Source organism: Equus caballus, chromosome 3 (genome assembly GCF_041296265.1).
Source record: "Equus caballus isolate H_3958 breed thoroughbred chromosome 3, TB-T2T, whole genome shotgun sequence".
In the NCBI taxonomy this organism is placed as follows: domain Eukaryota; kingdom Metazoa; phylum Chordata; class Mammalia; order Perissodactyla; family Equidae; genus Equus; species Equus caballus.
Window position 1 is genome coordinate 75,110,270 of NC_091686.1, and position 26,093 is coordinate 75,136,362.

Below are 26,093 nucleotides of genomic sequence, written 5' to 3' on the forward strand. Positions count from 1 at the left end.
CCACCTTCTCTGAGATGTCTATAATTTCTGACTCATAAGTAAATATCCACCTTCACTAATGTCAGAAAATTCCATTTTTAATTTGAGAAATGAGCACCTAATGAAAAAGTTTGTGTCAATGTAAATATTCTGAGATAAAAGAGGATATTATGGAAAGTTTGCAACTTCTACTTATGGAGACATTTGGTGTTTTCATGTTCCTGTCTCAGGTAAGGTACAAAGACTTTCGAGTTTATCGTTTTTCCCAAAATTAAATTGTATAATTTTATAAATGATTTTCCCTAAAGTGTTAACCAACAAATAAGGACCATAATGGAATTAAATCTATGTACCCCTCTAAGTTCTAATTGCCCCATATTTTGTCCCCTTCTCCTCCTGCTTAATAAACATTATCTATTTCTACTACAAGAGCAGGATCCTATTTTCTGGTTGACCATTAACCATTAATAATTGAATCATGACATTTGAGTTATCCCAAGTATCCCTCTGGGTAAAAATAAAAGTAATTTCAAACACTTGCTATACTTGTATACTTGTATACTAAATGGAATACAACCCAAATAGAATGGCATAGTGAAATAAAACTATAGATATATAAGCATAAGCACAAATTTACTTTAATTATTTACAAGTCTCGTAAAATGTTTCCCAGAGATACCCAGTGACAATTGTTTTCCAGTGAATTATGATGCTTCTAAATCAAATGCTCCCTTATAGCCCTAAGTGGTATCATGTGTTTTTGATGAGCTAATGGTTTCTGAAAAGCAGGTGGTATCAATGCAAATAAAATAATAAGCGCAGCTTTAGCTGCAGCTCTTGTGATGTGTCGTCGTTCAGTATTTCTCAGAATTTAATGGGCCTCTGAGGATATTACTAAAATGCAGAATCTGTTTCAGTAGATCAAATTGGGCGCTGAGTTTTTGCATTTCTAACAAGCTCGCAGGTGTTAGCTATACCACTTGTCAGGGGCCTTGCTCTGAAAAGCAAGGGCAAGATCAACATTCCCGCAAGTTTGTTTTATCCAACTTTGAGATATCTTATGGAAAAAGATTGAGTTACTGGCTGTGGCATATTCTCTTGTCTCTTGGATTTGTGATGGACATTAGCACCAAAAACTCACATGAGAAAACAAACTCAATTTGTTTTATTGTGGTAAAAAGACCCCACACATTTTGTCCTCTTAATTTTTTTTTTCCTTTTTTTGAGGAAGATTAGCCCTGAGCTAACATCTGCCACCCATCCTCCTCTTTTTGCTGAGGAAGATTGGCCCTGAGCTAACATCTGTGCCCATCTTCCTCCATTTTATATGTGGGACCTCTGCCACAGCATGGCTTGACATGCAGTGCCTAGGTCTGTGCCCGGGATCTGAACTGGCAAACCCCAGGGTGCAAAAGCAGAGCACATGAACTTAAATGCTGTGCCACCAGGTTTGCCCCATCCTCTTAAATTTTTGAGTGTACAGTACAGTATTGTTAATTATAAGCACAATGTTGTGTAGTTGAGCTCTAGAGCTTTTTCATCTTGCATAACTCAAACTTTATACCCATTGAACGGCAACTTCTCCTTTCTCCCTCTTCCCAGCCACTGGCAACCACCTTTCTACTTTCTGTTTCTATGGGTTTGAGTACTTTAGATACCTCATGTAAGTAGAATCCAAGACCATTTCACTATAGAACACTTTGGAACACTCGGAGCATATATAGGTAATAGTCATATGTAAGAATATATTATTTGTTGAGAGAAGCTGAATTCCCACCCAATGTGCCATCAACGGTTGAATAGTTTGGTATAACATAGTCATGATTACCAAGCTCATCTTAACACAAAAAAGTAAACATTTGTGAGATTTTAAAGGAAAACTTAAAAAAGATATTTTGAAATTATAGGCATCATATGATGGAGGAAAGCAAAACACTTTTACAGTCAGATGGACATAAATGTGATTCCCAACTTTGCTTCTTATATGAAGTGCATTAGTCAACTCCAGTAATATGCTGAATCTTTTTAAGCCTCACATTCTTTCTCTGAAAAATGTCTTTTGTAATATCACTGTTATAGAATTTCAATAACAGTTAAAAATAACATTGTGCCTTGTAAAGAGTAGGCACTCAATGAATCAATAAATTGTAATTCTTTGGTGATTATCCATACCAAATGATGAACTATGAGGTTGGTGAATCCCACAAACAATGTTTCTATTGCTACTTAGACTCGGCCTGGGCTGGGAGCTCATAAATAATATAAAGTAATATAAAAACTCTAGTCTGTGATTAAAATCGTGTTTTGACATGCTTTATGAGCTCTTTTTATATAGATTTTTGATAATATGCTTTCAAAATTATTGGCAGATCTACTCTTTGTGTGTACTTCAAGCTGGATAATGGAAAAAGATTTATACAGTTTTATTGAATTTACCAGGGTTAGAGTAAGCCACGTTAATTATTGCTATGTCATTCTTGCAGGCTAGCAGGAACTGAGACAAAACATAAGCCAAACTAAATATAATTAGCATTAAAATGAGTCAAGCATGAAAAATAATCGAATGGGTCCTGAAGTGTCTTATTCGTGTCAACAAAAGGAGATCATACTTGTTTGCAAACATTCATTTTAATTGCTTTTCACCCATTTTCTGAAATATGAGAGGTGTTTTAGATGCCTATCATATTTCTCAAATAACATTTTTGTTATTGACATTACAACCAACACTGTCATAAATAATTAATCTGACTTTTAAAACTAGGTGATGAAAGCTAAAAAGATCTTACAGGATGAATACCAGGTGCCCATGTCCCTAAAAAATAATCATTTTTTTCTTTCCAAATGTATATTATTCAATGTCAATAAGTTTTTGGTCAGTTCATTCCCTTTAGAGCATAAATTCTTTCTTCTAAGTTTAGTGAATTTGAGTTGAATTTAAGGAACAAATTTACCCAACAAAGAGATATTTTTACATGGGGATTCTATCTAATTTCTGTTCAGTAGGCCTTGAGTAACCAGTAGTAAGTATTTACCTCTGACCGGTAACTGTGAGAAGAGAGTCCAAAAAATTAGAGGATAGACAGGAAGAAGAAATTCTTGAAAAAGAGAGAAGGAAACTGAAAGTTCTGTAAGTAATAATAGAGGGAAGTTGCTGTGATCATGAAGCACTGAGGGCAGAGTAGGTAATGATAGACTTAGATTAGTGTTTCCCTTTGATGGACAAGGCATCTGCTCACGTGGTATGAGCTGAAAGGTGCCAATGAGGGAAAATGAAGAGTGTATTCCCTGGATATCTGCTGGAGTTCAGCTCTTCCAATTCCAATATACTATGACAACTCCCTCAGTGGATTTCTATAGGTGAGAGCTAAAGTCAGAGGAAAAGAGCTACACAGACAGGAAGGATTCTTGGAATCGTAGGCTGATTCCAGAAATTGTAGGCTTCCTTCTAGTTTGATGGGGGCTGATGTTCCACAAGCACATACTCTTTTTGGTCTTATTAGCTATAAATTTGTTGAAATACTTCTATACTGTTTGGTAAAAAGCTGATGCCAGAGTTATCCATGTATCTCCTTTATATGCCTGGTTAGCTTCACCCCCGGGTACTTCTGGATTCCTGAAATCAGGTAAACGAAGTGGTGATGTCTGGTACAGCAGGACAGTCCAAGATATACTAGCATTATGGCTGGTGTAACTTGTGACATGTAGGTACCTGTGCCAAAGCAATGATCAAATATTTTGGCTATCATCCTTGGGGAAGTATATCAGTTCTGGACTTTTGAAATAAAAAGGGCTTCGACAATATAAAAGGCTAAAACGGACTCTGAAATGTGAGATTGGAACCCAAAGCAGAATTTTACCTATTTTAGAATTTATCTGAGATCCATTAAAATGAGTGTGGCAGGATCATTAAAATTAAGTTAAATTGGAAGCATTGCTCTATGCGTGAACTTCAAATACAATTACACTAAGGAGGAAAAACATTTATAATCAGGGGGCTGGCCCCGTGGCCAAGTGGTTAAGTTCGCGCGCTCCGCTGCAGGCAGCCCAGTGTTTCGTTGGTTCGAATCCTGGGCGCGGACACAGCACTGCTCATCAGACCACGCTGAGGCAGCGTCCCACATGCCACAACTAGAAGGACCCACAACGAAATATACAACTATGTACCGGGGGGCTTTGGGGAGAAAAAGGAGAAAAATAAAATCTTTAAAAAAAAAAAAAAACATTTATAATCAATTTTTCTGTTGTTCCGTCAGAGCCTTTCACAAATCCAATATGAACCATTCTTTTTTCTTTTTTTTTCACTCAAATATTCCATTTCCAGGCAGCTTTAAAATCAGTATTCCCCATCTCATCTCCTGTCACTTCCTGATTTACAAAGCAAAAATCCAGGGCTCTAGCTGTATTTGAACTTGATGGGCTCTTTCATGACAAGATCCGTTGGCACATGCTGCCTCTTCTTCCTGGAATATCTGTCACCTTTTATTACATCAGTGACCCTTTCAGTCTTCAAAGTTCATATCAAATGGCATCTCCAAAGCATATTCCCTGCACATGTGATGTTTCACCCAATGTAGGCATCTACAAACATATGCCAAATGGATTGTTTTAGACAAACTTCTTTTATAACTTCTATAATCTTCAAAGAGGAGGAGAGAAATGTGCCTGCTTTTATAATATGCATGTCACATTCTGTTAAGAGTATTGCTTCAAAAGTATTTTAACAGAAGATAATTATCTGAGTGAGAAATTAGACTGTCCTACCTTATTATTCGAAACAGAGTTTTAAGTGATTTCAGACTGAAAAATCCTTTTACTTCCTAGTTATTTCTTTTTCATATGTAATTGTCTAACTTTCTATATCTCTGTTTACACTTCTGGATAATGTATGAATAAATTTGCAGATTCTTATCATATGACTTGAATTAATCACTTCTTAAGTAAAATATAGATGCCCTTCTGGAAAATGTTATTAAGTTAATTATAATGCATTTCATGATTGTCTAGGCCTTGTTTCCCTTCATAATAAAGAAGTTAGTTAATGGATGTATAAGATAGTAATTTTGTGATCATAAGGTCTCCTTTTACTTCAAATAGTTTAAATTAACATTTAAATTGTATGTAGTATAATTTTATTAAAGAATAAAGGTGCTTATTTAAAATATAGTGAGGTTAATGTGGAATGATAAAACTGACAATCATGTTTTAGGCATTTTCTCGTATAACAGGGATTTTTGTTCTTATATTTTTCATCTTGTATCACAGACTTATTATATACAAAGAACTATCATTTTATGGGAGATAAAATATGATCTATTCTCTTAGCCAACTTACATCTAGCAAGGAAGTTAACCCACAGATATGAAGTTGATTAAATCTGTAAAACAGTAATACATAGCAAATTCTAAGTGGTAGGCACTATGCCAAATGCCTTGGATAACCGTATGACTTGGTGGACACTAACAACAACTCATGAGGCAGGTGCCATTAATTTCCTAATTTTACAGATGAGAAAACTCAGGCACAGAGATAATAACTGATTTGCCCAAGAACACATGATAGTAAGTGATTGATATGGGATTCAAAGCCAAGCAACGTGGCTCCCGAATCTATCCAGCTAAGCTCTAGGCTACGATTCTATATCAGAGGAGGAGGATCCCTTCCCTTAAAAATGATGATTGTAAGAGAAGTTTCCAGAAAGCAAGAGAAATTAGAACAACACTTTGAAGAATGAAACGGTTTGGATTAATAGAGATTGTAAATGTGTGGCAGAGAGGGAAAAGGGAGGTAGCCACAAGGAAAGGTGTTACAAGAACACAGAAATAGAGTTAGGAAAATACAACATATATTCAAAGGACCATAAACAAGGCAGTTAGACTGGATAGGAGTTTTTATTTAGAGTTGTGAGAAAGATGAATATGTTTCCAGTGCTTTGCTAGATATTATTTGGCACATTATATCATTACTTCTATTAAAATATAATTCATCTTGAAACTCAGTTTTTACATAAATTGATTTTGATATTGACAATTGTGTATTTCTTTATCTGTTAAATGTCAATCTATCATTATTATGATGATACTTTTTTCTCACTGACACTACCCGTTACACTAAGATATCATCATGTCAGGAATTTACTTGTTGCTTAAAGATGATGTTTTTTTAATGAATGTATATAATTCAGACTCTAATAGAACTTCCAGAGAAACTTTTTCTAGATGAGAGTGCAAAGTCAAAAAGCAGCAGTTCATACCACTATTTTCTTTTCAGGTAAACCAGTGATGATAGTGACAGAGTATATGGAAAATGGCTCCTTAGATACATTTTTAAAGGTAAGATTTGAGACAAATTTAACTATTCAAAGTGTTATTTGTATATTGGTCATGACATTGAAGTTGAAATTGAGCCACTTTAAAGCTCAAGTTTTAAATAGATAGAAATATCTGGAGTCAGGATAATTATACTCCAAAAATTAACTTCGGTTTGAAAATTGTCCTTTTTAAAAAACTTATAAAATTGAAATTATACGCCTTTAGAGTTTTATTTAAGTGTATATTAACTTGCCCAAAAAACTAAAAGAAAGAGGGAAGGAAGGAAAAAAGGAAGAAAAGAAAAAGAAAAGGAAGGAAAAAAGGGGGAAAAAGAGAAGCTTTTACAAGTATTTAACTTTCTCAAAGTATGTAACATCAAACAGAGCAAGGAAAAAATGTCTGAAAGGTCCATGCAGATCACTTATATTGATGTAGGGATCAAATAGGCTTATAATCCAGCTGAGGGCCAGCCACTAGCACTGGTACCAGAGGAGCCGTTGGTAACAGACAATAAGCAGTGTTGTTGGATCTTCCTGGTTTCAGGAAAATACCTTTTTTTAATATGTAAGTCTCCAAATTTTAAATGATGACATATCATTTTATTAGCAAATAGCTTGTGCTAGACAATGTAACATATTTTCAGTCTTGATTAAACCTGTAGGCTGGCCATTTTTCACCTTCAATATAGCAACGATTGCTATTGATTAGGAAGAGTGAGGGGACAGTGACACTAATGATGATCATACGAGGGGCCTGTGCATTGGCTATGACAGTGGTCCACTGACAAGGCAGACTTCCCTTCCAATCTCCAACCTCTACCAGATTCCTTTGCCAAATTTCTTATCCATATCTTCAAGTTCTCCTGTCTCTTACGCTCACATCATTCCTTTATTTCAAAATAAGCATCAGCTGAGCCTCGTTCTGTGTGTCTGCAGTAAGTTCAATGCCTGTGACAAAGGCAGCACGTGTCCGAGAAATGCTAACATTGTCCTGGTCGTTGCTCAGTTCTCCCCATCCCATGTGCTACTTCAGAGTCTCCCTTTATCTCCTCTGGCCACTTCTTCTTTACTCCAATATACCTATCAGCTTGCTTTTTCTAAAGCACCTCAAAAATGTGCTGTGTTAACCCAGGCAGGCACTAGGTTGGAACGATGAATGCACTCGTCTGATGACTGAGAATAAAGAAATTACAATGCATAAAAAAGACAACTAAATGAGATTTTTGACAAGGGCTTTTAAAAGCTTTATCTGCTTTGACAAAGCAGAGGACTGATCAACATTACCAAGTTAACTATACATTCCTAACTTTGTCCATTCTCCTTCAGATAGAAATTGCACGTGAATTTCGTGATAGTATTAATTTGTGGATTGAAGGAAGATCCTTTTATGTTTTCCCCCACTGATTGGTGTTGCTGGACTAATATTTCTACATCATCTTTACAGAAAAACGACGGGCAGTTCACTGTGATTCAGCTTGTTGGCATGCTGAGAGGCATCGCTGCGGGAATGAAGTACCTTTCCGACATGGGCTACGTGCACAGAGACCTTGCTGCCAGAAACATCTTAATCAACAGTAACCTTGTGTGCAAAGTGTCTGACTTTGGACTTTCCAGAGTGCTGGAAGATGATCCTGAGGCAGCCTACACCACAAGGGTAAGATCTAACAGAATGCATTTCTGGAACACTAGACGAGAGGCTTTTAATTTTCAACAATTTTAAAGGAAATGGCAAAAGGGACATTCCGCCAACATAGGAAGACGAAGAAGTGGGAGATGAAAAATCCACATAATTCTTCTTATTAGATTTCAGGAAATTTAAATATTAAACTCAGATAATCAAAATATTCACTTTACAAATCTCAATAATTCATTTTTTCCCTAGAGACACTGAAAATAAAAAGTTTGAGTTCAAAGTGAATACAACAATGTAAAAATTATGTAGTCTTAAATGTAAAAGAAAAAGTTAAAGAATCTCCTACATTAAAAGCAGTAAATATATTATGCATATACGTGAATATATAAACATGTATAGCATTATGGGGTAACAAACTCTTTGCAATATAGTGTATTCACTTGTAAAACAAATACAGAAACACCCAAACCTAAGGGTTCATATGGTAGGGAACAGAAGAACTAGTCCTTCAAAAAGTTTTGCTTTGCTGAAGGTATTTTAATGCCTAATTACTTTTCTTACATGCTATGTAAACTATTAAACCCACATCTATGGAAAATTGGTCACTAATTCATATTGTCATAATTAGCATAAATCAACACCCTTTTCCAGCAGTAATTGCTTCCTGAGTTGATATAGAATATAACTGACAATTCTTTCTGTGGAAAACTGTGGCTAATGGTACAATAGAATTTTCTGGACAGTCTATGTATTGTGCTTCTTGAGTTTGAGGCTCTGATGATAAACTATATTTGTTTAATTCTTCCTCTTTTCAACGTCAGGAAAACATGAAGTTAGCTATCTTCAATGTTTAAATTCCTTGTGAACATAGGACTTCATCATTGCAGCTTTTTCACTATACCGTTTGGTTAACTTGTGTTTCAACACAGAAGAACACTTTTTGTCATCTCTCGTTCTTAAGATAGATGTGCCACCATTTTCGTATTTAATTCAACTTTTAAAAATTACTTCTACTCATAGTCTGAAAGTAAGCTCTTTTCATAGATGATAAGGCTTTTTTTTCATTGTTGCTTTGTGATTCACGGATATTTAGGGATTATACTGTACTAAAGATCAAGAGTAACTCATTTAAGGAAACAAAGCCTTCTAATGGTCAGCTTAATAAATCAATAAATTAATTGATGGGCTATCCCTCTTCTTCTGGACCTAATTATCATTGTCATTATTTGCATTAAATGAAACTTCAATTAAGAATTCTCCTGGATTAAGAGTTACGCTTAATAAACTTGGCCTAAACTAGAATGGGGTTATAGAAAAACCCATTCCCAGTATGAATGGCTGGTGTCTTACTTAAATGCATAAAGTGGATTTGTCAAGGTCTGTGTCAACGTGTCATGGTGGGGGAGGGGAAAAGGGAGAAGCAGGGAGGCACAGATCCTGAGTCCCTCTAGACTTACTTCTCTGAAACGGGGCATGGTGGCAGTTTGTGGGAAGTCTGTATACTGAGAGATGAGAAAATAAGGGAACTTCAGGTAATATTGATATCAAAGATGAGGGTCAGGGGCCAACCTGGTGGCGCAGCAGTTAAGTGCGCACGTTCTGATTCAGCAGCCCTGGGTTAGCCGGTTCAGATCCCGGGTGCAGACATTGCGTCACTTGGCAAGCCATGCTGTGGTAAGGGTCCCACATATAAAATAGAGGAAGACGGGCACGGATGTTAGCTCAGGGCCAGTCTTCCTCAGTAAAATGAGGAGGATTGACAGCAGTTAGCTCAGGGATAATCTTCCTCAAAAAAAAAAAAAAAACAAAAACGAAAAAGACGAAAGTCAGAGGACTAGGAAAAAAGTTCTAAGCTGAAGTTTAAAGTAACCAACAAACTACAATTTTAAAAGGAATAGTAATAATATATTACAGATTTTCACAACGACACATAGCCGGGCCTAGTGATGTGATCTTGCTTATGAATATTTAATTAACAAAAATGTGTTTTGAGAAAATCTCTTTAAAGTGCTGTTACCATATATCTAAGGAGCAAATAACTCAAACTTAGTTTGAATAATTCACATTAATTTCATCTCGCAGGACAATTTCAAGCATTACGTGAAACTGTTATTTCCTCATATGTCTTCAAACTATGGTTCATAAAGAGCAATTTAAGTCTCATTTTTTTAGTATGTGAATCAAATTATTTCCTCTCTGCAAAATGGGAAGGCATAAGGTAGTCTTTTTACAAGAAAATATTCAAAAGTTATACTCCCTCTCTTTCTCTCTCTCCTTTAATATATTTGTGATTATAGATGAAACGTTTGGTTTCCTGGGTTTGCCTGTTTTTAATAAGAGAAAAAAATTCACCCTGAAAGGAGTAGAATATAAGTGTTTATTTTGCGAACTAAGAGAAAACCTACCAAACCAATTTTTTTCTTCTTCTCCCCAAAGCCCCTCAGTACATAGCTGTATATTCTAGTTGCAGATACTTCTGGTTCTGCTATATGGGACCCTGCGTCAGCATGGCTTGACGAGCAGTGCTAGGTCCATGCCCAGGATCTGAACCGGCAAAACTCTGGGCTGCCAAAGCGGAGTGCCCGAACTTAACCACTTGGCCGTGGGCCGGATCCCAAACCAATTTTTTTACTAGGTTAAAAAACTTCAAACTTGATAAAATATTGTAAATTTTTCCCCATAATCTCATTTCAATGATTTCTAATTTGGTTGAATTAAATGAGATACCTACCTCTTAGGTTAAAAAAAACGTCTAACTGAACAAACACAAAAATATACCAACAGAAAATAAGAGAAATTCGGTCTAACAGAAATTGCACAATGTTGGGAGAAAGTATAACTAAGTTTTTAATGCATCTGATTTTAAAGCTTGTGTTATTAACTGTTAAACTTCTCAGGGTTGCATTCAACAGCAAAGACTTTCCATTTATAATTCCTGTGTTAAAGATAAAAGAAAGAAAACACCCCGGGAATTTGAGTCCTTTACTCTGTATTAGAAAGTCATGAAAGTATACCTTATTGATTTGCTTGACTGCCTGCTTTCCCCACTTACAGCTGCCATCCTGATACTGGAATTGAGATGTGGGTCCTGTATGTGTTCCAGTAGTCAAACAGAATTTAAACTAGAAAGCTTCCGGACAGCCAATTAGTAGTCAGCCTACCAGTGCTTATGGGCTGAGATATGTGAGAAGACTGCATGCTGTCAAACAGATTCACTTGAAAATGCTACATCTCTTTCTAGATCTTTTCAGTGAGGCAGCAATATCCCTAGATACATTTGGAGTATGTGGGAATTTTTTTTATTCTTTTTCAATTTTAGGGAGGCAAAATTCCAATCAGATGGACTGCCCCAGAAGCTATCGCTTTCCGAAAGTTTACCTCTGCCAGTGATGTCTGGAGCTATGGAATCGTGATGTGGGAGGTTGTGTCTTACGGAGAGAGACCCTACTGGGAGATGACCAATCAAGATGTAAGTATGGAGCTACTCCCCCTCGAGCCTGGAATGTAATGCTTTGCTCTCTGAGTCAGGGGACTTACAAGATTTTTCATTTCTGAAAATGACAATTGCTTAAAAAAATAAAAATACTTTGCTTACCCTCTGATCTGTTTTGTTGTTGTTGAAATTTCTCTTATGCGGAAGCTCAAAATAAGTTAGTCCAAAGGAAAGTAAGTTACCGTTATATAAAAGCTCAGTCCCTTGCCAGACTGTTCCAACTGTACCGTAGTGATGTTTCACTCATTTTATGTCAGTATCATTTTCAAAGATGAAGAAAGAGCCATCAAAGAATGAATACTGACAGCCAAGTTTTTATGATTTACATTTGATAAAGGCAGCTAATGCTCCAAACCGAAAGGATGGACCATATTAATTTAATAGAGGATGCTCTTAGAGGATAAAAAGGAATGATCTACGTTTCTTTAAATTGAAAAGTATAGGAAGAGTTGTATTGTCAGTTTAATTTGGGAAAGAAACAAATTCTTTCCCCACACGTAAAAGTAATTCATGCTTAGAATAATAGAATCCTAGAATTAAAGGAACCATGAAATAATCTTCTATTCAAGCTTAGAATGTTTATCACATGATGCCTGACACGCAGCTCTTTGGTTTTTGCTTTTGTAATTTTCCATTGTTACTATTCAATATGTCCCTTTCCCTTTGGATCACATTGAAATTTGATATCCTTTCTTCAAATAAGCAATTATAAAGGCTTTTATAAAATATTTTATAAAAAGAAATAAAAACATTTATTGAGTCCTTACCATGTGCCATGCACTGTTTTAAGTGTTTTACCAACATTACTTGCATTACTGCTTTATAAAACAGTATATTGAACAGTCTTAACTCAATGCCATGCTTATTTAAAACATTTATTTTTTTCCTCCAATTATTTCTTTCATCCTTGCTCTGTAAAATCTCCCTTTCCTAGGCCTTCAGGGGTTATTACATGGGTACTATAGCTCTCCAGCCTCATTTTGTTGAAACAACAGTCCTATGCCAGTGAGTAAAATTCACTTTCAGATACAAAAATCCAAGTCCAGTCTGAATCAAAGTCAATCCTATATCCATTTCAAAGTGTTTTCCACAGTTGCAGGGCCAGCCTGACCCTCGGTACATAGATTGGGAAGGAAGAATTGTCAGATTATTGCTCCTCCTTCTCTGCTAAAGTCTGTATTAGATTTTTCGGGATTGTTTTGGATGGAAAAATAGAAAAGAAGAGACAAGGTTGTGTGTATAATGTTGGTTTGTTGCTGCCTCCCGTGGGGCAGAAGCCCAAACATTAGTACTCTAGTGAGGTGTATGTATGAGCTTTTTCAGAGACCCTTGGTGAAGGCCTCCTCTCTGCAAGGTCCTTAGAGAGGAGGATGTACTCTAACTGACTTCTCACAGTTCCTCCCACTTGCTGCCTACTCCCTAGAGTCTCTTGCTGTACCTTACACATGTCTGTTTCACCAGTGGGAAACACATTCTCGTTGGATGTTCTACCAGGGTTCTCTCCTTCGGATGCTATTGCACGCTACCCCAACCAGCCTGCCTTCTTCAAATTTCCCCCAGGAAATATCTCACAGCATTCTTCTCGGATAGCAATAGTAAATTAGGCTGGTGGATTCCTGCCTCTCAACAAGGATACAGCAAGGCAGTGGTCTCCCCTTCTTGTAGTCATCTAAAATTGCTACAATTTATTTTCTTTGTGCCTGGCTCACCTGGCTTAGGCAAAGGGTGCTGACTTGTGTTTCTCTAAATTTGAGAGAACATATTATCTATTGTCTTCAGCTTTAATGATTTTAGGAGTAGGACTATGGTAAAAGTATCATTAATTCTTGTTATATATTAAACAACCTATTAGAGAGATATTATTATTATTCCTATTTTGCAGTTAAGAAACTGAACCTTAAAGAGATTAAATAACTTTCTTAAGATCTCAAAAATAATAACAGTTATAACAGAAATTGCTAGCTGGTTCTCCAAAATTTTTGTACCTAAGCACCACAGTGTCTCCAATTGAATCAATGTCAAATTCCTCCCTTTCATTTTCAACGAGTGATCCTAGATCAGTCTTCTAATTGAATATAAAATATTCAATTCAATATATAATGATTACTCTGGATTGATCTAGTCTAGACGAAGACCAGACCTCTTTGCTACTGTCTATTCTCCAGATAAATGCCAAATGCTAACTTGAGCTACAGAGCACTGCATGGTTTGGCTTCTAACTTGTTTTGAGGCTCATTTCAATGCCATTCTTTGCTTTAATTTTTGTGAAAGCATTTTATTCTGCCTTGTCAACAAGCCTGGTCCTCATCCTCAAAGAAAGCATTTGTCCCTTATTTACCTAGTTAACTCCTTCTCACACTTGAGATATGTTGAATTCCAATTCTATCACTCAAAATCATTAGTCCTTTCGAACCGTGTGCATGATATGTGAAGGATTATCATCCACATTATTGGCGATTATGCCTGATATAGTCATATCTGTCACAAATAAAATTATAGACCAAAGTAGAACATGATGCTAAGTGAATGATTGTAAATGTTTCTGCTGATCTTGACTGGACTTGCTGGAGTCCCTGGGGGTTGACTGAGCTGTGCTAGCACACCTTGGCTGTCCTCCACATGGCCCTCATTTTCTTTCCAGAGACCAGCGGGCTAGCCTCGATGTGACCTCACTTGCCAAGTGGCTGAAGGACAAGAATGAGCCCAGTTGCATTTCACCCTGCAATATCCCATTGGCCAATCTCATAATCAGAGGATTGGTTAAATTGCCCTGCTCATTGTGAGTGGACAATATAAAGTCACATGGAGAAGGACACAGAAACAAGGAGGTGTGAAGGATTTGGGACAAATTTTTTCCTAATTTCAGCCAATTGAGAGTCCTGATGCTCTTCCAGATAACTTTATTTCAAACTATTTAGAAAAATTTACAAAAAGTGCTCTGTTTACAAGGAGTGCTGATATCATCTTTTCAGGAAGTTATAAAAATAAAAACGAATATTTTCGCTTTGGCTGGGTTTTCCAAGGATCTAAACGAAGTTTACCAGAAAATGATTATGTAATTACAGATCCTTCTAAAATATCTGCCTTTAATAGGGTGTCCAGTACATGATTTGTATTTCCTCAGCAAGTTCATGATCATTAGTGGCATTTAGTTTCTAGATATAGCACTAAGTTTGATATGCCTCAATTTCTATCCAAATTTGTATCCAAGAAATGTGACAGATCTACTGTATTTGAAGATCATGATCACTGAATATGTCTTTGGAGAAAAATTCTCAGAGAGTAAAGGAGAAGTACTGATTTGGCAGTTTTGAGTGATATAGCCCATAATCTCTGCATTCCAAATACTATCTGATTCTAAAATGGAAATGTTACTTTACAAAGACATGCAGAATAATCTAAATCTCTCAGAGGAGACCTTCCACTGTGTCTCGGGGATTGAATGCTGCAGTAGCTTTCTTTTGATTTAGGACTGCCTCTGTCATCACAGAGAAAAACCATAACAACACATAACAAAAATCAACTGGAATGACTAGGATGATTTTAGGTAAATACCAGACCCTAAACTCTAATTGAAGTTTAGGAAACTAAAATAATATCCTATAGTAAGTAGAAGCTTCTTTATTGGTAGCAAACATTTTAAATGTCAACATTTTTCAGAACTTAAAATGGAAAGCAAAATAAGAAGAGATTTCATTGCATTTTTATATTTAGTGACAGTGTCTTTCTCTTGTATTTATTGGGAAATGTGTAAATGCATAGATTATACTAAGCACATAGATTATAAAAAGTTTTAAAAACTCATTTAAGTAATCTGTTTTTCAATCTTCTCGTGTTAGAATTATTTTTGTCCTTTTCTTTTTTTTTTTTAGGCAGTCCATTTTCCATTACTATTTCTGTTGGCCTGGATCTTACCTATAAGGTGCATGAATATTTAACTCCAAAAGGATGTCAACCCACTTTGTAGTTGACGTGTCTCTCTCCCTCTTTCTATTCTTCGTTTCAATTTCGATGGAACAAAATTTTATATACATATATATATATATATATATATATCTCATATGCTGGAATATTTTGTGTTAAAACGAAAAGAATATTTTATGGTAACATACAGCATGTTGTAATTACCTAAAGTATGAGGAGTTTAATTCTCATGCAAATACTGCAAATCACCAAGATTTGACAGTAAGCAAATTGTTCGGCTTCTTAGCCTTAGTGTAGTAATGTCTAAAATGAGTGTAGTGGATGAATGAATATTGGTCTTCTGAGATAATATTGGTGTTCCAAGGATGATGCTGCCCCTGGATGCAAGTAATTATGTTAGAGATTGATTACCTCATGGTAATTCTTGCTCCTTTGGAACAAGTGATACATATAGAAATATCAATTCTTAATTCCAAAATCCTGTACCTTGCTATTTAACAACAATAACAACAAAATCCCCAAAAAGCAAAAATCTTGAACTGAAAATCAGTCATCTTGGATGCTGTAACTCTTGGTCATTTACAATGATTATAAAGAGAATGGACTTGAATAGAGGATTTCTAAGATATCTTTAATCTCTGGAACTCTATTGATCTAATAGTGATGTCCTAAGGTAAAGATGTACTCAATATACCTTTATTAACTCTGGAAACAGGAAAGAAATCCTAGAAAAAATGAATGTATCTGGAACTATTTTTATGGTATCTGAGATTGTTTCCAGAGATACATTATTAAATTCTAGTCACTTATGGGGAGCTTCATATCTCATAGTAATAAAATGATTCATATGTGAGAATTCAAATAAATACCTTGCAGTATAGGCACTCACACCCTACATAGAGCTTAATTCACCAAAACACACAGCTGATGCTCAAATTCTGCATACAAACTTTCTGCCACTCAGTTATCCAGCTTATACTTTCACATCTCCTATGATGAATCATTCACTGTCTTCCAAAATAGCTCATTTTAATTCTTGATATTAATTTTTCTTCTGGCGAAAGAAATCTGATTCCATGTGGTAAGAGCCATATCTCTTCCAAATTATTTTCTTGGGATGTAATTATTTCTAATTCCAATAGTGTTACTTAGCACCAGGATAGAAAGATCATAGGTTTTCTTGCCAAAGAGACTTAAATGTGAATCTTACCACTGCTACTTCTTAGCTGTGTAAACAGGGATTGCTTAAACTTCTGGAATCTCAAGTGTTTCATCTGTAAAATGTGTATAATAATTTCTGTCTTGCAGATATATGGAAAAATTAATGTAGATAATATACATATAATTTGCATCATCGTACCTATAATATAATGCCTGGGCTAGTCTAGATCCTTCTAGAAGCCTGTGCCAAGAGGGAATTTGATATACATTAGTATTATTAAGAGGAAACGCTTATAAGGAAAAAAGAGAGATGTAAGATTATAATATAGGTCCGATCTCAGGTATAGTAGAGATGGAAGGAAGGATGATTAAGTGCAAGCATCTGAAACTAAAGTGCAGATCTAAGAGAGGTTGGCAAGATTGCCAGGGAGAGTTCTCAAGACAACGTTGCCTATCGTAGGACTTTCATAGGAATGAACCTATCTTATTTCACCGTTATGCTTAATAATTGACTGGGAGGAACCTATGCAAAGGATAGCCTTAGAGTAAATGTGATGATGAGTTTTAGAGGGTTTAGGGTTAGCGGTTGTTGGTCAGTTACCATCCCTGCAGGTAAAGATCTGAGAGAGAAATTTCCATGGTCCCCGCGTTCTACCCCTTTTGCAGTTCAGACCTACTTCTCCACACAAGTTCAGGGAACATCTGCTCCATGGTTCTGTGGGCTTTTATTCCTGATGGAGAACTCAGAAGAGGCAGGTTATGGACTGAAGTGCAGCCCCTGTGGCTTCTGTTGATCTCGGAACCTCACCTGGTCCTTAGCCTCTCCCTCCTCCACTGTCCATTCAGAATTTGCCTCATCATAGACTTGGCAGATCCTGGCTTAACTGCGGTCTGAGTCAATGCTTCATTCACAGGGTTAAGCATGTTTAGGCCACAGTTGTTATAAAGGAGTAACAAGAGAGCCCCAAGTGTACATCTTGGTTCCACATGTATTTCTCCTCACCCCAACTGTGTGAAAGCACCTCAAATGCCTCCCGCTGCTCAGTATTTATTACTTTTGCCATCATGGTGACTCCCCTTCTCTTCTGCTTGAACCTGGGCACAAGTGGTCCAAAGTGCCCTCGTGAAAGCCATAACTGTTAGTTTGGTGGAACCCTTGCTGTGCCCCCTGGCAAGAGTCACTGGGAATAAAACACAATATAGAAATTTTTTATTTAATACAGATACTACATCTTGAATAATGGCACCAACTCCTTTCAAAGTGTTGCCTCCAAGCTGGTGCTTCAGCTGTGCCTTTAAAAGGCCTTCTGACATCTGCGAGGCTTGTTGCTTCTGGATGATGCGCTAGGTGTGGTAGTCGCTAGAACCAGCTGCTACCAGCTGGTGAATTTCCAGAACATTTCTACCTGAATGAAATTATATTGGTAGCTTGCAATTGACGTGGAGGGAGTTATTATATCACATAAATGAGAAAATGTTATAAATCTGTTTCCCTCACAAAAAGAGCTAGTTGTTAAATATTTACCAGCACATCACTGAGTACGTGATGCTCTCACGCATCCTTCACTGTAAAGTGAGTGACCTGGTTGCGTGGTATGCTAGGTGGGGTTGCATCTTTGTGGATCAAGCATTCCGACCATGTAATGCTGGCTGAGGCTCTGCGGGCAGCAAAAGCGTACTGTACCCAGAATGGGTATATATACCTGAAAAGATGAAAAGATGTCAATGCTAAGAAAATGCAGAGCTTATGATAGTATTTCAGATATAGGACATCTGAAATGATGCCAGATTGTAAACAGTTTGGTTGTCTTTTTATCTTTTCCCCTTTTCTTTCCTTTGTTCATCTCAACCACCTAGATGAACAAATGGAACAGTAATAGCAAAGTCAATTGAGATCATGATTCATCTGGTTATACATTATGCACTGTGTGGTAAATGAACAGCCTAAATTGCACTGCAGTAGATTTCCAGCATTTCACAAACGACCAGAATACGAATGCCTTTCATTTCTCACCCAAACTATGAAAGAAATAACAGGCAAAAATGAAAAAAAAAAGTTTCAAAATGGCTAAATATAAAACCTAAAGTGCAGTTCTGAATCTATTTTAAAGATAAATTCCAAAGATGCATTTAGAATTAAATTCAATGACCTAATTACCTGGGTCAAGTTCTAAGTTAATTTAGAGACAGGATATATATAATATTTCTATATATAAATTTATCTGAAAATAAAGCTGATTAAGTAATATAATCTAAAAATAACTCCTCAGCTCAAATAATTTATTAAATTCCTTTAAAACTAAGGAATTGGTTTAGTTTATTCATTTGAGAGTCACATATAAAGACTAGCTGCACAATGGAGGAAAGACAATATTTAAAATAGGCATAAAAGAAATAATAGAACCAATTAGAAGCAGCTTTGGAAAAACACATTATGAAATACATCAGGTTTTAAATCAAGAAGATTCACTGTTTTCACTGCCTAGGTAAATATTTCATGATATAAACTATATTAAGACATTTCATTTGTAGTTCATTTATGTTGTTAAAAAAATAACCACTGTCTTTGTCAGTGGTGAGGAATCTTAGAATAAGCAAATTAATAAATAAATGAACTTCCATTAATATATGAGTGCAAATGGTACTTTTTATTGTTTCACTGTTCATTTATTTGATTACCAGTGAAAATAAATATTTTCTGCAAATTTATTTAGCATTTTTATATTTCTCTTTTATAAATTTTTGGTTAATATCTAATTCTCATTTATCTCTTGTCATATTATTTTATTTCTCAATATGCATAAGCTTTTAATACATTAGATATGTTAACCATATGTTATAGCTTATGTAATATTTTCTACTGTGGTCTGCCTTTTAATTTTTTGTATTGTTTTCTGAGTTGTTAACTTGTTAACTAAGGTAGGTGACTCGCAGGCATTTTGCTCACAGTTATTCAGTTATTTATCTATTTATTTTGAGAGTCCTTGAGTACTTTTTATTTTGCTGCCTGAACTTAACTATTGATCCTTCTCAGGAAACTTTATTTTATGCCCTTCCCAGGGAGATATAAACTGCACCTGATTTCAAGCTGTGACTGGGTGCTTATTACCCCCACATTTATAAGTCCAAATAGTTCCTGTGCTCTAGCCACATTCCTGCAAATTGCCCTGAGAGTGTTCCCCACTCACCTCAAATAAAACAAGCCCCAACTATAACTGTCAACGTTCTCTACCCCCAGTTTGTGCTTGCCTAAAGTTAACAGCAGCAACGTCTAGTGTGGTGGGCTGGAACCTGTTTTATCTCAAATACTTTCTCTCCTCCCCACTCTATGCTTGTCATAAAAGTCCTTAAATCTGCCATTTCATCTTCTTTCCATCTGTCACCGCTCTTGTTCAGATGCCATTGCCTTTATCATAGAGAGACTGGTTTCTTTCTAATCATTCAAAATCATCCTTGTAAATTTCCTATTGTAATCATTATATTTTTTACATTTGTCAGATCAAATCTAAAGTCTTTTTGAGAAAATGTAGTTCTGTTTAATTTTTAAGGAAATATTCATGATAGGGTTTTGAGAAATATATTCTTTATTATTGGTTTTGGGTATCACTTAAATATTTGGTTTTTAATAATTGAATAAAATAAGCATTATTATATTTAGTAGCATAAATAGATTTCTTCTGGAGTTGATGGCATCAGCCACATTACAAATGTTTTTGATAGAACAATCTCACAATTAGGCTGCTACTCATATGTGTGGTTACGTTTAACATTAATGATATTTCTAATGCTGGTGATACGAGACAGTTATTCCAAGTTCCTGACAGAAATCAGTAGATGATAATAAACAGCCAGACCTTGACATTATTAAATGATACATGAGACAGTTATGCTAATTTAGCCTTTGACTTATCCCTCATTTACTATCCAAAAGTTTCTTTTGAAGTAAAATTGCAGTTCTGTGACTTTAAAAAATGTGGTTCTGCACGTTTCATTAAAAAAAAGTACCTTTTTAGAGAAATCGCTAGAAAACTTAATCTCTATTTGATTCCAGAATGCAAGGATAAATAAAACATGAACTGTTTGTTTTTATGTCAATTAACTTTACAAATCACCCTTCATCAAGATTTTAGGTAAAAATGATTACCATTTATTTTCTTTATAATCTGTGAAGAAAGCTTATCTTTTTATATTGTGATAGTATATTTATTTCTTTATGTTGTTTTATTTTGCTGTAAATGGGAGTAATCGGGGATTTTAAAGATAGTGATGCTAGTCATTATTGCGAAAGTAAGAATAAGAAAGGATGAAAGTTGGATAGTGGGAAATTTCTCAAGCTATGCTATACTAAATTTGTGGTGTTGGGAATGGTTCTGTTTTGCTTTGCACAGGTGATTAAAGCAGTTGAGGAAGGCTACCGTCTGCCAAGCCCCATGGACTGTCCTGCTGCTCTCTACCAATTAATGCTGGATTGCTGGCAGAAAGAACGAAATAGCAGGCCCAAGTTTGATGAAATCGTCAACATGTTGGACAAGCTGATACGTAACCCAAGTAGCTTGAAGACGCTGGTTAATGCATCGAGCAGGTACAAGGCCAGACCTGAGAGATTTTCCTGAATGTAACTAATTCAGATTGATGCCACAAATATGAAATCAGTTAAATTATTTTTGTACACGTTAATGTATGAATCTATATGACACTGATTTATTTTAATTAGTTTTTGCATAATGTTACTCCCTTACAATGAATGAGATATAAAGATTAAATTATATTTAAAAGTATCTTGACCTGACCTAATAGTGTCACACGCCAGTTTCAGAAAAATGTCAACTGTAGTCAAGTTCAAGTGGCATAAAAAAAAACCCATTCAAATGCTTGTGTTTTGATGTGTTTTGGATCCCACATAGGTGTAGATGGGGGAAAACATGATTACAATAGGGAAAAGCCAATTAAGCACTGATGCATTTTAAACTAGAGATATATAACAATAGTTGCTTTTCATTTCTTTCAAATAGATTTCAGTGTCTGTCATATTTTAAGAACATTGCCAACCCCTATAGGAACCCTTTGCTCCTGTCCAATTGTACACAGATAGTTGGCTAACTAATCATTTACTGCGCAGTTTGAACAAAACTTAAAACTGATAAATGAGTAATTTTGTGGAAAAAAATTTGTAGGAGAAAATGAGCATTTTTAATTTTTATTTTATTTTTTTTTGCTGAGGAAGATTCACCCTGAGCTAATATCTGTGCCAACCTTCCTCTATTTTGTATGTTGGATGCCACTACAGCATGGCCACCACTGAGTGGTGTAGGTCTGTGCCTAGGAACTGGGCCTGGGCCACTGGAGCAGAGTGTGCTGAACTTAACCACTAGACCACAGGGCCAGCACCGAGCATGATTTTTTTTCCTTTTCTGAATGCACATGAATTCATTTAGATAATGTTGTATGTTTGTAAAGCATGCTTTTCTCTTTAAACTGAAAGATTACAGAATTATACTCTCAAAAAATAAATCAGTTTGATTCTGTACTAGAAAATTTACCAGATTGTTATTTTCTCTATACTAAAAGCAGTTGTCTATTTTTACAAGCAAAAGCGTCATGGCAGTAATTGAATTGACTGACTATTAGCATGAGCTAAATGAGAAACAATTCATTGGCAAAGTTACATAAGTTCTGTGATTCTGACATAGCACTTGTTTACTAGGCGAAAAGTCATGTTTAAATACAAATGAAGAATGAACTGTGTTCAGGCCTCATTAACTTTCTTTGGTAGAAACTGGAGGATGCATCTTCTTCGTGATTATTCCTTATGTTGTTCCCAAAATATCTGCTTTTAAATGGTTTATTATCGTGTAAAATATTATTTCTCTCATCCACTTGTTTGAATTATGTTCAGTTGTCACAAATGGACATAAGGAAAGGAAATCATAAACAGATGTTTTTATGTTCTAAATTGTGTTAATTTATATCATCATCATCATTACCACTTGAAAGCAGTTTAAATATCTCAAAAGAATTTTCGTATTTCCTTGTGTGCAATATATAGAATAAAGTTGCTAGATTTCATTGAAACAGATTTGGCTTAAGACTACACCATTCTCTATCTGTCTTTATTCAGTCATCTACAAATCCTGATTCTAGAAGGTGTTAGTTCCTAATTCATTATCTCTTTCTCTCTATTCTACCCATGTCACAAAACTTGGTGACTTCAGCAATCATGTCGATGATGTTTGAATCTCTCTCTATACCTGGAAATTTTCTCCTTCAGTGATTTTGATCTCTAATCTACTTTGGACTCTTCTTCTCATAGTCATGTTCTAGACTTTGCTATTACCAAAAATTGCAACTGCTCCGTAATCTCAACTTCAACATCCTACTTTCCAGCTGTTTCCTCGTATATTTCAATCTTTGACCTCATTGCTTAATGGCTACAACTCACTACAAGATATCCATTTATTCATCTAACAACTGCTTATGTGTCTACTCTATGTCATGCTGTGGGCTAGGTGCTGAGTATGCAGTGTTGAGCAACACAATGACAGGGGAGAGATATTGAACAAAAGGAAACATTAAAATCAACTTTGGTTTTGGAGTGGAGAATAAGAGTAGAGATTAGGAGGATAACTAGGATGCTAGAATAGTCTTGCAGGTAAGAAATGATGATTTCTTTAACCTGGGTAGTGACAAATCGTATAAGGAGTAGTGGTCAGATGTGCAATATATTAGAAGTAGAATGGATGGTATACGCAACAATATATTGTGAAGGGATTGAGGACAAGGATGGAGCACACTGTTGTATCACATACCATAATAGGGAGCATGAAGTAGGCATATGAATATATGAGAGACTTAGGCTGGAGGCGAAAATTGGAGAAAAATAGGTGCTATCTGAAACATGAAAATGGGTAAAATTCCTAGAGCAAAGTCTAGAAGCAATTGATTACACAAACTATCCTGTGTCTCTATATTTGGTAACATTATCAGTATTATTTTTACAAACAAAACAATAGCAGGAAGTAAATGCATCTGAATCACTACGTTGAATTTTTAGCTAATGTTCTATATTAAGAAGATTTATTTATTAAGCCTTTATAAGTCCTCATTAACTATGGGTAAAAAAAATCTGAATAGACTGATTTTGTGTTCTGTCTTTCAAAATATTATTCTCTTTCATTTTAGCTTTTGTATATTTTTCCCTTATAAATATACTTATAGAGCCGAAGACCTATTGATGATGAGCTAACATTACAATGTAATTCGTTATAAAAGAGTTAAGATGTTGCTTTTAATGTTTATGTTTTATGTGTTTTAGAGTATCTAATTTAATGGCAGAACACGGCTCACTGGGATCTGGGGCCTACAGATCAGTAGGTGAATGGCTAGAAGCAATCAAAATGGGCCGGTATACAGAGATTTTCATGGAAAATGGATACAGTTCAATGGACGCTGTGGCTCAGGTGACCTTGGAGTGAGTAATTTTTCTGATAATTTTTACATAATTGCTGGGGCGAGAAAACTTGTTCAGAAACCAATCTGGATGAGGTCAAGGGAAATCAGTTAACCTTTGTCCACGTGTGGCAGCTTTCAAAGAAACCTCTTCTTTTTTAGCCTGTATTGTTAATAACTGCATGGTTAATGCTACTTGTGGCCAGTATCTTTGCTTCCAACAAATATTTAAATAATTGGAATAACACCTCCTTGGCAAAATACTGGTATTTTGTGTTGTGGAAAAGATGTTTTCTTGACAAAGTTTTTATACTGGTACCTATGTTATATGAATGTAAATACAAAACGAAACAACTGTAAGCACAATTGGTGTGGCTAGTCCTACGCAAAAACGAACACAGTCTTAAATTTTGGCTTTGATGAATACCCAGGTAACAACAGCTTAAACAAAGCTCCCCAGGCAGGAATCTCATTTAATCTCTAAGTGGTGCACCTTATATTCTTGCAATCCAATGATATGGTAGATCCTGCCTCTGATTTGTTATTTGGTACAATCTCAGTGGAACCAATTGTGCCCTTTTCTGTTTGCACGTTTAAGCTAAAATTTATCAAATCTTATTAAATAAAAAACACTAGAGTTAAATATTAAATTCTTTAAGGTTGTAAGTTGTTTGTATTTTATTATATACTCTGTATGTGTAATTATTTTAGCCTAATATTTATTTGTGAAAATTAACTGTCGTTATGGTGGTTCCATCTAGATGACATTAACATGGATAATGTTTTAACCTGTGAATATAATGTTAACTTACTTTGAATTACCTACAAATTCAAAGGTTAAAATATTGTTGTAAGTATTAGAACATGGTAGAACATTCTAAAGCACTAAACCACAGTCCTTATTCCATTACTTCACGTGATATGAGCATTGAGCAGTTCTGTCTCACCATTTCTATTCTGGCATTTTCTGATTCATTGAATTCACTGCCTATCCACACAAAAGGTTACAGGGTACCATCATTTATCACCAGTTAATGTCACATTCTCAGTACTTCTCTTTCTTTATATCTATAACTAAAGTACCTAAAATCACCACTCAGCTTGCTCTCTTGATTTACTGAATCTCATTCTCACCATCACCACCAAGTCATATCTAGTTAATGACACATATGCTTTGCCCATTATTTCTTTGGACACTCAAAGAACTCATTTGTGCTATATTTAAAATAGTAAACAGAAAATTTTACTGATAATTTTAAACTATTTTTACATGATTGCTATTTAATTTTTCAGTAAAAAATGGTCATTTTAATTTATTAAAGTCATTTGTCATTTTATATTAAAATGATACTGTAGGTATTTCTTCTACCCAATGTCAGATTATTTGTAAATATATAATAAAATTATTTGCATTAAACGATGTCTCTTTTTTTATTAAAATAGAACATACACATATATGTATTTATATCCACTACTTTTTTCCTTTTCCTTTCACAGAATAGTTATAATCACAAATATGTTTTTTTCGTTGACTGCCTCTATTTTACTTTTTCTCTTTGGGGCCCCAGAATACTATAAGTATGTTGAATATTTTAGCATTATGGTTTCACTGTTTTTTATTTCCTTTAATCCTTTTCTCTTTACTTTCCTATTGGCCCCTCTATCCTCAAACTCTCTTCACATTGTATGTTTTTCTTTCAAGTCATAATAGCTTCTTTTATCTTGTTATGATGGTTCTCCACTTCATTTCTATTCTCCAGTAATTTTTGTCTGGTGAGTTTCTCTCTACTTGGTGCAATTTCTTCTCTCTACCTCTGTTACTCTGGTAGCTTGTTTCCTTTTCCTAGATTGCCTCCTTTCAGATATTTTGTCTTTTAATTTATTAACTCTGGTAAGAAGCGTAAAGTGAAATTAGAAGACTTAAAACATCTTCCTGTTCAGACAACGTTGGTTTCCATGTGTCAATTGCTTCAGATTCCTGAGCCTATAATAACACGTCCCCTCCTGGGTACCTGGTCAGTAAACCTTAACTCCAGCAAAGCTGATTTCTGGGAGAGTCCAGTACCTTTAAAAATATGTCCTCTTGTTTATTGTGTTTTTGACCACATTTTCCCTATTTGGTAAGAACATATTTATCAAAATATTATGTT

At 35.3% G+C, this 26,093-nt stretch overlaps 1 protein-coding gene across 12 annotated transcripts in view; it reads left to right on the forward strand.

The window, feature by feature from the left end:
- Positions 1 to 26,093, forward strand: part of EPHA5 (EPH receptor A5) — a 330,237-nt gene that overhangs the window by 293,844 nt on the left and 10,300 nt on the right. For all 12 annotated transcript variants that reach the window (XM_023638037.2, XM_023638036.2, XM_070262404.1 and 9 more), the window contains 5 exons: positions 6,247 to 6,308; positions 7,731 to 7,940; positions 11,239 to 11,388; positions 20,886 to 21,079; positions 23,810 to 23,965. In XM_023638037.2, the coding sequence (XP_023493805.1) occupies positions 6,247 to 6,308; positions 7,731 to 7,940; positions 11,239 to 11,388; positions 20,886 to 21,079; positions 23,810 to 23,965 (772 nt within the window). The remainder of the gene's footprint in view (positions 1 to 6,246; positions 6,309 to 7,730; positions 7,941 to 11,238; positions 11,389 to 20,885; positions 21,080 to 23,809; positions 23,966 to 26,093) is intronic.